Source organism: Vigna radiata, chromosome 6, assembly GCF_000741045.1.
Source record: "Vigna radiata var. radiata cultivar VC1973A chromosome 6, Vradiata_ver6, whole genome shotgun sequence".
In the NCBI taxonomy this organism is placed as follows: domain Eukaryota; kingdom Viridiplantae; phylum Streptophyta; class Magnoliopsida; order Fabales; family Fabaceae; genus Vigna; species Vigna radiata.
The window spans coordinates 20,761,788-20,772,963 of record NC_028356.1 but is presented as its reverse complement, the minus strand read 5'-3'; the positions used below and the strand labels follow the sequence as shown (position 1 = coordinate 20,772,963).

The 11,176-nt window shown below is 32.1% G+C and overlaps 1 protein-coding gene across 7 annotated transcripts; it reads left to right on the top strand.

Annotated features, from left to right (window-relative positions):
* Window positions 1–4,108: 4,108 nt before the first annotated feature.
* Window positions 4,109–6,738, top strand: LOC106764423 (putative protein TPRXL). Of its 7 annotated transcripts, none has more exons than XR_002668217.1 (7): window positions 4,109–4,635; window positions 4,707–4,885; window positions 4,975–5,287; window positions 5,509–5,574; window positions 6,041–6,118; window positions 6,217–6,306; window positions 6,478–6,738. XR_002668217.1 is itself a non-coding variant. In XM_022782253.1 (7 exons), exons 1-5 carry the CDS (start codon window positions 4,374–4,376, stop codon window positions 6,047–6,049), a joined length of 435 nt encoding a protein of 144 aa, XP_022637974.1. In that variant the 5' UTR covers window positions 4,109–4,373; the 3' UTR covers window positions 6,050–6,118; window positions 6,217–6,306; window positions 6,478–6,738. The 7 variants fall into 7 exon arrangements, 2 of the variants coding, with proteins under 2 accessions (XP_022637974.1, XP_014504196.1); XR_002668218.1 differs by having other exon boundaries at window positions 5,934–6,118; XM_022782253.1 differs by lacking the exon at window positions 4,707–4,885 and adding an exon at window positions 5,934–5,959 and having other exon boundaries at window positions 4,975–5,046.
* Window positions 6,739–11,176: the final 4,438 nt, after the last annotated feature.

Here is an 11,176-nt window from a genome sequence, read left to right as displayed (position 1 = left end):
GTGGAATGGTGTTGAGAAATACGAAGGGAAAACAATGCCCAATTACACATGTGTAAGTTATCAAACTTTTGATGCTTTGGACCTTTAATTCAACATTCGCATTTTATTGATATTGTGTGCATCTTTTTTCTCTGCAGGAGGAACTACAAGAGGTTAGGGAGAAGTATGTTTGTGATTGAATTTTGGATGTTGGCAATGTGTGGAGGGATAAAATGTTGCAAGATTTAGGGTTGTTGTAGATGTTGTAGAATACGAATTTTTGCAATGTAATTTAAAATTTTTTTAGAACTATTTCAGAATGTATTGATTAGGTCTGGATGTATATATATATATATATATTTTTTACAAATGATCAAAGAAATGTAAGCCTTACATTTATTGATAATGAAATTTGAAGATAAGAATGATCATTGTGTTATTTTTGGTGTGCATTAACAGAAGGTTGAATAAAATAATGACAATTTTTTGTGTAGGACGTTTGTACTGCAATCCCCATGAAATGTATGTCATTATGTACAATGTCGTATTATATGTTATTAAATGTTGAAAATTAATTATTACACTTAAGCACTAAATGGCATGAACTTTGTTGATCAACATTTGCAAAATATTTGCATTAAGTGTCATAATCATTGGTTGAACAGAACTTGTATGTCCAGTAAGTTGTAAATAATAAATTCTGCACTTCAAAATCAATGTCATTTTTATAGTTGACCGGTTTGTGCAAAACATTTGCCTAAACTCTCCACTTATTTGGCTTTTGGTACTAAGGCAGTTTCTGCACCATGATTTTTACAAAGAATGGTTGAGTTCAATATAAGTGTTATAATGAATGCTTGAACATCAATTGTATGTCCAATAAGTTTAAAAAAAAAAAATTCACTTAAAAATCAATGGCATTTTCAAAGTTGACCTGTCTATGCAAAATCTTTGCCTAAACTCTCCACTTATTTGGCCTTTGCTACCAATGCAGTTTCTGCACCATGAGTTTTACAAAGGATGGTTTCTTAGGAATGAAGTTCGATATAAATGTCATAGTGAATGCCTGAACATCAATTGTATGTCCATTAAGTCTTAAAAATAATTGTTCACATCAAAATTAATGACATTTCAAAGTTGACCTGTCTGTGCAAAACCTTTGCCTAAATCCCCCACTTATTTGGCCTTTGCTACCAATGTAGTTTGTGCATCATGAGTTTTACAAAGAATGGATCGTTGGGGATGAAGTTCGATAAAAATATCATAATCAAAGCCTGATCATCAATTGTATGTCTAATAAGTCTTAAAAACATTGTTCACTTCAAAATCAATGGCATTTTCAAAGTTGATCTATCTGTGCAACACCTTTGCCTAAACTGCCCACTTATTTGGTCTTTGCTACCAATGCAGTTTTGCACCATGAGTTTTACAAAAAATGGATCCTTGGGGATGAAGTTCGATATAAATGTCATAATCAATGCCTGAACATCAATTGTATGTCCAATAAGTCTTAAAAAAATTTGTTCACTTCAAAATAAATGGCATTTTCAAAGTTGACATGTCTGTGCAAAACCTTTGCCTAAACTCTCCACTTATTTGGCCTTTCCTACCAATGCAGTTTTTCTGAGTTTCGTTTCTAAGTCACAAAATGATCTTCAAAAACAAGAAAATAAGTTTCGTTTCTAAGTCTTTGTTACCTTCAATACACCTATGAGACCATAGTTCAAATAAGTGGGGACTTACGTTATGAGTTCTGCACAACAGGGTAGACTGACTTCTACATAAAGCTTTCCAACTTCAAATATTAAGTATAATGTCCAAACACCTTTAATTTCAATAGGAGGGTCTATCGTAATATTGACTTTCACAATATTTTTCCAAACTTTACAAAATCAACCAAATTTGTCAACGTAATACCAAACATAAACATAAAAGACTTCCTTATTTGGTTGGCCAACTAACTTGAAATACCCGGGTAATAGTTTCATTTCATGTCGACAAACATAAAACATAAAACAAATTTCATTCAACCACTTCCATACAATGAAAATTCAATTCAAATTAATGGGAAAGAACAATTCTTTGTACATTAACATATTAACTAACAGTTACATTTCCTATTGTACTTGAACATCATCAACTGAAGTTCTTAAAATTTATAAATCACTATAAATTATTCAACTACTCATTCTTTTCTTTTACCATTTGCAGTAAATGGAGTTCTATTTGCCCGACTCTTGAATCGTCTTCGGGGTACAACCTTCATCTGATCATACATTGTGTTTTGCTTCATTTCATCCTCACGTTCAAACCCCGGGGTTACTGTTGATGTTGAACCAACGTACTTTGACAAGGATCTTCACTTCCACAAAACTCTTTCTCCCCAAACTCCTGACCCTTATCTTTATTTTTGGCTTCAACCAACATTCTTAAATGATGATTACTACTTTGCATGTCGGCAATAACCCTCGTTTGTTCTTCTACAACACAAATTATTTTCTTCTTATCTCCTTTATTTTGCTAGTTAAATGGCACACCATATTTCTGAACAACTTCTTTCACCATACCATAACAAAGTTCTTCTTTTGACATCCCAACATCAACAACAACCTAAAAAAATGAACAAAGTTCATTATATAAAACATGAAATAAAGATTGCACCACACATTCCTCAAACAGATTCGCCTAGATTCACGCAATCTCGAATTCCAATTCAAATTCATCCATTCCATCATGTTTTCAAACATATTTGGAGTTCAAAATCACTCAACAATCAATCATAATCATCACAAACACTAACATATCCATTTTCTCATGCAAAATCAACTCTTTTAGTCACACACTAACCAGATTTCTCTGCATAATTTTCCACCACTCAAAGAGCCCCAAAATGTTCCAAATTCATCCGAAAATAGTTTATACACATCACCCATTCATTAATCATCAAAACAGATTTGACATAGCACAATACTCAAGTGAATTTCCCAAAAACTCATCATCAATTTTACTCATCAAAATACACCTTTGGATTTATCATTTTCCACACATAAACTTTTTACAACATCAAAATCTTGATGGTTAACTCACCATATTTCCATCTTACCAAAGATTTCCATACAATCCTTCAATTCATCCATCCAAAATTAATCAACCAACCAAAACACACAATTTTCGTATTTGATAAAAAGTAAGTAGAAACTCCCTTATTTTCCATCCCATTTCACAATCCAATCCATCAAAAGCTTCATATACATGTATGTCAACATGGTAGAACGAAAATCCACCATCAATCCAATATTTATTCATCATTTTTCACAACAAAGGTGTATGAACATGATTATTAATTTTTTTAATAGGAAACATGTATTCAGGACCAAAGTCTACCTTCATGTGTAGAAACCATAACTAAACTCCCTACTTATTTGAACTATGGTACCAGTGTTGTACTAAGTCTGCATTTCTTATTTTTGAAGTTCATTATTTGACTTAGGATGCATGTTTTATGAATGGTAGAGCATCCTTGGTGAAAATAAAGGTGTGTTTTTCATAAGTCAAACAAAACATAATAGAAAACCTAAGTCAAAATAACCCAACTATAATCACTAACCAAAAAAATTCAAACTTTGCACCAAAAAACAACATAAACACGAAAATATTCAACAAAAATTCAAACCACAATTAACCATAACATAAGAAATAACCAAATAACAAAACAAACCCTAAATGTCCAAATTTTTTAAAAAAAACTAAAACCCACCAAACCAAAACAATGCTTTACTAAAACAAACAAAAAAAAGCTTCAAAAAAACACCTTCAATGGCGATTTCGGGGTAAGTTCGCTCCAAACAGCGAAACGAAAATGCATAGCAGTTCCGGTTAATGGTGAAACTACGGAAGCCTTGAAACACCTTCAACGTCGTCGATCCTTGTGGGGAGATGGAAACTTGTCGGTGGGTGGAAGAGAGGACGATTCTCAAGTAGACTCTGGCGCAAATGAAGTTCTTTTTTTGAAATGAATCCAAATCAATCTCACGTTTCAAAACCCTTGCAACCTTCATTATCCACCTCATTTTCAATTTTTTAAAACCTAAAACACATGGACCAATTAACTTATGACATGTGTCTGGTGTCAAAAGTTTGTCAAATTTGGGTGTCAAAGTATCATTATCCAATGACAAAATTGTACTATTGGAAACTTTTTAATTACACTAGATTATTTTCGTTTCAGGCTCATCTTTCTTTCTCGCTCTCGCCGTAGTGGGAAGACCATCACAGATCTTCGACGCCTCGTCTCCTACGTTCTTGGCCTCTACAAAATCTCCGACGAGATCCTCGTCAACACCGTCGACAACAAGCAGCGGATCCCTCCGTGACAGTCCTCAAGGTTACCATTGATGCCAAGTAGATCACCATATTCGTCTTCAACAACGACGATGCCATACCCGTCGAGATCCCCAAACTCATTTACGGCCACTTCCTCACTAACAGCAGCTATGACCACAAGGTCAAGAAGACCTCCGGTGGACGCAACGGCTTCAGTGCGAAGCTCACCAACATCTTCTCCACCAAGTTCATCATCAAAATCAGTGCGAAGCTCACCAAAATCTTCTCCACCAAGTCCATCATCAAAATCGCCGATGGAAAGCACAAAAAGAAGTATAAACAAGTATTCATTTCAACACTTCAAGTTTTCTTTCATTTTCTGAGTCTATTCCTTCATTGAACAGTCCTAGGGTTTTCCACCTACAGCTCCCTCCCACACACCACCGCTCCCTTCCATCTCAAGGCTTTCTCTACCTCCGTCACCGATAAGTCCTTCGTTTGCACAGTCGACGAACTCCGTTATGTCTCCCTTTCAAATTTTGATTAGAAACTCGCTCTCTGGAACTATAACCCTTCACTTCTAGTTAGTTTTCTCTCTTCACATCGCAAATTTTTTTTATTCTCTCATTGTGATTTTGCTGACATTTCTTAGGACACAATTTTGTTTGATAGGCACCTCCAAGGAATCATCCTCTGTTGATCAACTGTTTAAGATGATTGGCAACCTGGACAAAAGTTTTGAAGGTGAATTAATGTTATGTATCCAGTTATTTTATGTTTTCCTTTCATCTAACTGTTACAAGATATTCCAAGAATTGCTAAAGTATTTTGATACATTGTTTCAATTTCTGAGCTGCATACATGAAGCTTAAGGAGTAACAAACTACGGGAAATTCTATCATGCAATAAGAGTTGCTTATCCTGATATCCAATTTATCTCAAACTTAGATGGTTCTTCTCGGGCTTTAGATCATCCAGCTGATATGTATGATATATATTCTCTTCTTTGACTTTTATATTAAGGGATTAGATTCCAACTATTTATCAAACTAAAACTTTCTTCCTTCTAATCATATCATGAAAGTAAAAATGGAATGAATAGCTAGGAAATTAAGGGTAAATTCTAAATGAAAATAGAATTTCATAGTTGTCCCAGTAGGTGTAATTATGTATATGCTCAATAACTTTTTTGAGCAACTTTTGTAGTAGTCATGGCAAAACCTTCTGCTGGGATTCAGTTTCCTACTATTCCTGTCGACAACAAGGCACATTGTAAGATTCTATATCTCAATAAACATTTGTGATTATCTATTAGTTTATAATATCTATATTAATTGTAATGGATGCAGGGGAGATGCTGGTTTCTCAAGTCAAATTTGCATTTGTATCTGGATTAGCAATAACCATTTTATTCATACCATATAGAAATGTCACTTAGATTTTTTAAATTACTGTTTGGTGACATGTTCAAAGTTCAACTTAAACATTTCCTCGGTGTTATAATTTGGTCAAATATAATTGTTCTCTCATTCATTTGTACCAGTTAGTTTAGTCTTTCCTTTTATTTCTCTTAAAATTTGCACCTGGTTTTGGGATTGATGCCACAGTGTAATCTTTATTTATTGTTGCAGGTAGAAGATGCTCGAATATCTGTTTTGTAAATTCAATATCCAAAATGGCCTATAGATAATGTAGTACTTGTTAGGGTAACACTTTGATTTGGTCCTTTTTCTTGCAGGAAGCTTAAAAAGTTAACGTAAAACATGTAGCATTGGAGATTGGCATTTCACCATATACATTAACTGCAAATACAAATGTAACAAGTGGAATTTGTCATGTTTTCTTTTTGGAAAATTATCATTCTTAGTATAATATTAGTTTATTAATTTTATGTCCCGATCCTTTTTCTTGCAGGAAGCTTATACGACCCTTGATGTCTGACATAAAATAGTCAATTGGCTAAAAGACCATGTATATTCTAGTGCATTTTAGAAGGGTTTAAAGGTCAATAATACCTTCACACTTTCAATATGTATAATTAAAATATAATGTTTTTTTAAATTTTCTTTTTCTTTATATTGTTCTACTGTTTAGTTTTATAACTTTAACCCTTTTCATATATAGAATCAACATTTGGTGCTTTTTTATAATTTTATTTCTACCTCCAATTTAAAGGTCTAATGAAAGTGGAAAAATGGGTGATAAGAGACTGGTTCGAGTTATTGACATGGCTGCATTTGAGCTTGATCTACTAGAAGAATATGATTCACACTTTAAGAAGCTGAGTCTAGGTGATAAATTGCCTATCAAATTCTTCAAGTGATTAATTGTTAGAAAGACAAGTTATTGAATTATAGACAATGTAATTTTTAATTTTTTAAGTTGGATTACAAACAATGTAATTTTCAATTTCTATGTATAATTGTTTCTAGATGATTAGATGTTTCAATATTACATTGAGTTAAGGAACTATTTTATGTGTAATTATGTTATGTAAATATATTTAGGGACTTTGTTAGGTAAATATTATATTAAGGAACTATTTTGATGTGTTAATAATAGAAACAATATTGATTATTTTTCTTGTTATTGATTATTTAGACTGAATTATGGAATTGAATTTTATGCAGAATAGGATAGTAGCACATAAAAATCAAATATTCAAAAACAAAACGTCACTTTTATACCTGTTATAATAACGATAGGTATAAAAGTGAGATTCTTTTATACCTGTTGTGAAACCATCAGGTATAAAAAATGGGTTTTTCTGATACTTTTTTGTACTTGCTCCTGAAATGGCAGGTATGAATACCAACTTTTATACCTGTTATATATAGAACCGATGTAAAAAGTTGAACTTTTTATACCGATTCTAGAACCGGTGTGAAAAATCGAAAACTTTCTATACCCTCACTTTTATACCAACTTAAAAACCGGTATAAAAAGCCTTTTTTAACCGGTATAAAAAACCTTTTTTGCACTATTGAGTCTAATTCAATTTCCACAAAACTGACTTGTAGGATGAGGTTTGTACCTCACTTATATATTATAATATTGTCTTATCTCTACGATGTGCGACTTTCAACATAATCAATTTTGTTTTTTAGGTGAATTCAAATCTTAGGTTATTAATGAAAATGAAAGACAAAACTTTTAAATATTTAACAATAAAAGATAAAAAATGTGATATCAAAATATTATCTAAAAGTATAAAATAATGAACTAATGTTTTGAGCATTCCCCTTTAGTAGATGTTTTACGTATAAAATGGCTTAATCTTTTGATAATGGCTAGGCACTTTGACCACATAATCAACCTTGTTCTACAATGGAAATTCAAATCTTAGTTTGTGTCACTATTAACGAGAATTAAAGATAACATTATACTTAACTTAAAATAAGTTACATACAAAAGGATCTACTCATATGTTAAACTGTTGATTGATTTGATAAAAAATAACTAAGGGGAAAATATCATATGAAGAGTAATACTATGTAAGGGATAACAATTACAACAATGAGAACAATGGAATGTGTTATAACTCTATCATTTATGCAACTCTAATGTTATAACTCATTTATACAATTATTGTTTAAAGTTTCTTATTTTAGCGCAAAGAGAGAAATCTTTAGTCCTTTAAGCATATTCCTTACAAAAAGGATGAAAGAACAAATTATCTTTTTGGGTATTATTTTTTGATTTACACTAGCTTTATGAAGCTTTAACATTCCACCAACTTCAATGGTCTTCTAAGGGAGGAAACAATTCTGAGTATTATTCTTCATATGGTACTTTTCACTTGACTATTGTTTTTCGAAATTACTTAATAGTTGAGTGAAATAAGTCTTTTTGCAAGTAATAACTTTTTTTAAGTTAAGCATAGTGTTATCTTTAGTTCTCACTAGTAGTTAATAATCAGAGAGACTAGGATATGAATTTCAATTGGTGAACAAAGGTTAATTTTGTGGTCAAAGTGCTCAACCATTATCAAAAGCTTGAGTCGTTTTATATGTAAAGAATCTACTAATGTGGAAGGCTCAAAATATTGTTTCACTATTTTACACTTTTGGGTACTATGTTGATTTCACAGTTTTTGTCTTTGTTGTTAAATTCGTAAAAGTTATAACCTTAGTTCTCATTAGTAGCTTATGATTTGAATTTAACTTGAAGAACAAGGTTGATTCTATAACTGAAAGGCTTAACATTTATAAAATGTTGAGCCGTTTGCTTGATTTTTGATCGTTTTGTTTTAATTATCAGATGATATAAATGGTGTGAGATGTAATGATCTTAAGAGAGCTTAAAAGAGTTTGTATTTTTTGTTAGTTATTCCAATAAGCAATAAAGTCATTCAAAACCTTTACTGACTTTAATAAGAAGCTGATTTACAATTTGCCAAGAACTCTAGTACCATCCTGAGTTTAGCCCCTTGATTTCATCAGCATCATCTAAACACTATTTTGCAATGTCAACAACCTCTTCCTTTTTTATGATGTCCCATTCTTGCTTTTAACTTTAATGAAGATTCTAAACTGACTTAGATTTCTTCACCACACATGTATAACTTTCATAACAAAGTCCTCCTTGCTTTGACAAATTCTCCTTTCTCAAAGCTCCTCCTTACATAAATTGAGTATTACTATTTGCCTTGAGAAATCTACTATTTTCCTAACAACCCCTTGGATGAAGATCCTACGTCACTTTAGAAGCGCAAAGAAGAGGTTGCTAAATTCAGACATTCGATTTATCTTGGTCTTTGTCTTAAAACATCATTTTTGAACTCTATGGACAACAAACCATGATTGACCTGTTATATCTCAAATAATCATCTTAAAGCATCATTTTTTGTAGATCTTTAATGATTCATCTCCTATGAAAGCTGCAGACATTGAAGACATTAAAAGGAATTGGGCTTCTTTTATTTTAAGTGTTAGTAGAAACTTGAATACAATTCAATAGTGTATGTACATTAATGTAATATTTGGATTTAATATACAGTTTCATGTATAAATGATGTATTAAATATTATTATACAATTTAATGTTTAAAATGAATTCTATTTTGTTAGTTTCATTGAATTTGTTCATTTGAAGCTATATTGATTATAAATTGATTAGATGAGAATACATGAATATGATTGATGAGTGAATATTTTCATGATTTCACTTAGTTTATTGTACTAGAATTAATCAGGGAATTGTGCTTAAATGTCCGGTATTTTTCCATTTTTGCTAATAGTGCTTAATTTGACCAGAAATTCTAATTTTAATTAATTTAAATATTCTGAGCTAATTAATTGCATTATTTATTGCAGGGAAATTTTTGAGATACAATTTTGGACATTAGGGAAGACATCAATTTATTCAAGACTCTCCACAAAGACACTTTAGAATTAGTCAAATTTTAATTTAGTATATTAGGCTTTTTAAACCAAGTTTTGTAATATTGGGCCAAATTTTGACAAAAACATGATGGGCCCAATTGTAGGGTAGGACACATGGCACTAGGGTTTCTTTAGGGTGGACCCCACCCTCTCATTTAGTGACACTTGGTCCTAGGATTTGGAGGGCAGCCGTCACTTTGCATTGGCCAGACTCGGCATTTTCTTTTGGGGAATTCACGCTGGAACGTTTTAGGGGTTGAGGGGAATATGGTTGTTCTCGGTTTTTCCCTTGGTTTGAAGAATGAAAGCATTTTTTTTCTTATTGCAACGCTGTTACCTTTGTGAATGAGAAAAAAACCTTCTTTTCTCGGAGTTGGAACCAATACTTTTATTATTGAAGAGTGTGTGGTATTATATTGATGCTAACGTTGAATGAAGCACACGGAACATGGTGGTTTCCTTTTCATTTGCTGCTGAATTTATTTCTTCCTAGAAGCCAGGTGGAGAACACAGAGCAAAGGCTTTCAAATTGGTGAAGAGGGCATGTTGCTTTCAATCGGAGAAATGGTGGAGTGAGTCACGGCCAAGGTTCCATTTTTAGGCCAATTGCAATTTAATTTTCTCTTGGGAGGTGCACTATGGTCACGTGATTTGGTGGAGAAAAATTATATTTGCTTATTTCTTTTGCTTTAAAATTATTTTACATTATATTTTAAGTTGCTTTTCATCTCCCTAATTTAGTGTTGCATTTTACTAGTTTTAACTGTGCTTAGATATTTGTTTGCTCTAGTATTGGGTTTAGCATTTTCACTCTCTTTTATGCTTTCTTTTATGTTCGAATGTGTGTAATTTTTATTTTTAAATTCGTTAGTTGCATTAAAAAACCTTTCAAAAAAAACCCCTCTTTTCGTGTTAGACTCGATTCTCAGAACCGCAAAATTGGTCTTTGGGAGACGACCTATACTCCATTTCTTTTATGCGCATTAAATTTTGTATGGGGTGCGAAACCCATCAATGATTATAATTTCATTGGATGTCAATTGTAATAATTATTATTTTTAAATAAAAAACATATATTATGTCGTACTAAACAATGTACGTATCAACAAATCTACGTCATAATATCTTTCGTGCATATTATGATTGATTTTAGAAACTACGTCATAATATGTTCAAGCTATTATGACGTAAATTTCTGCTACGTCATAAAACGCACAAACTTACTATTATGCCCAGAATTATGTCCCCACTAACTACGTCATAATAGGTCACTTTTGTACATCATAAAATGTCATTTTTTCACTAGTGACACACACAAAGCACAAAAAACAATGGCCATCATTTTGTAAAACCTATCTTCGCCATTTTCTTATTAGGATGTTATCAAAGCTCGAAATGGTATATTGTTGAGCATTTGTCAAAACTTAGAGTGGCATGTCGCTGAGCTTGTCAAAGCTCGAAATAGTGTTGCTAAGTTTGTCATCATTGGGA

Bases quoted from the DNA above. Each gene is read 5' to 3' on its own strand.
- LOC106764423 (XM_014648710.2), top strand. From the start codon at position 4,374: ATGCCAAGTAGATCACCATATTCGTCTTCAACAACGACGATGCCATAC. The intron at 4,636-4,974 runs GTATAAACAAGT...TTTGTTTGATAG, and splicing joins GATGGAAAGCACAAAAAGAA to GCACCTCCAAGGAATCATCC. The intron at 5,575-5,651 runs GTAAGATTCTAT...TAATGGATGCAG, and splicing joins TGTCGACAACAAGGCACATT to GGGAGATGCTGGTTTCTCAA.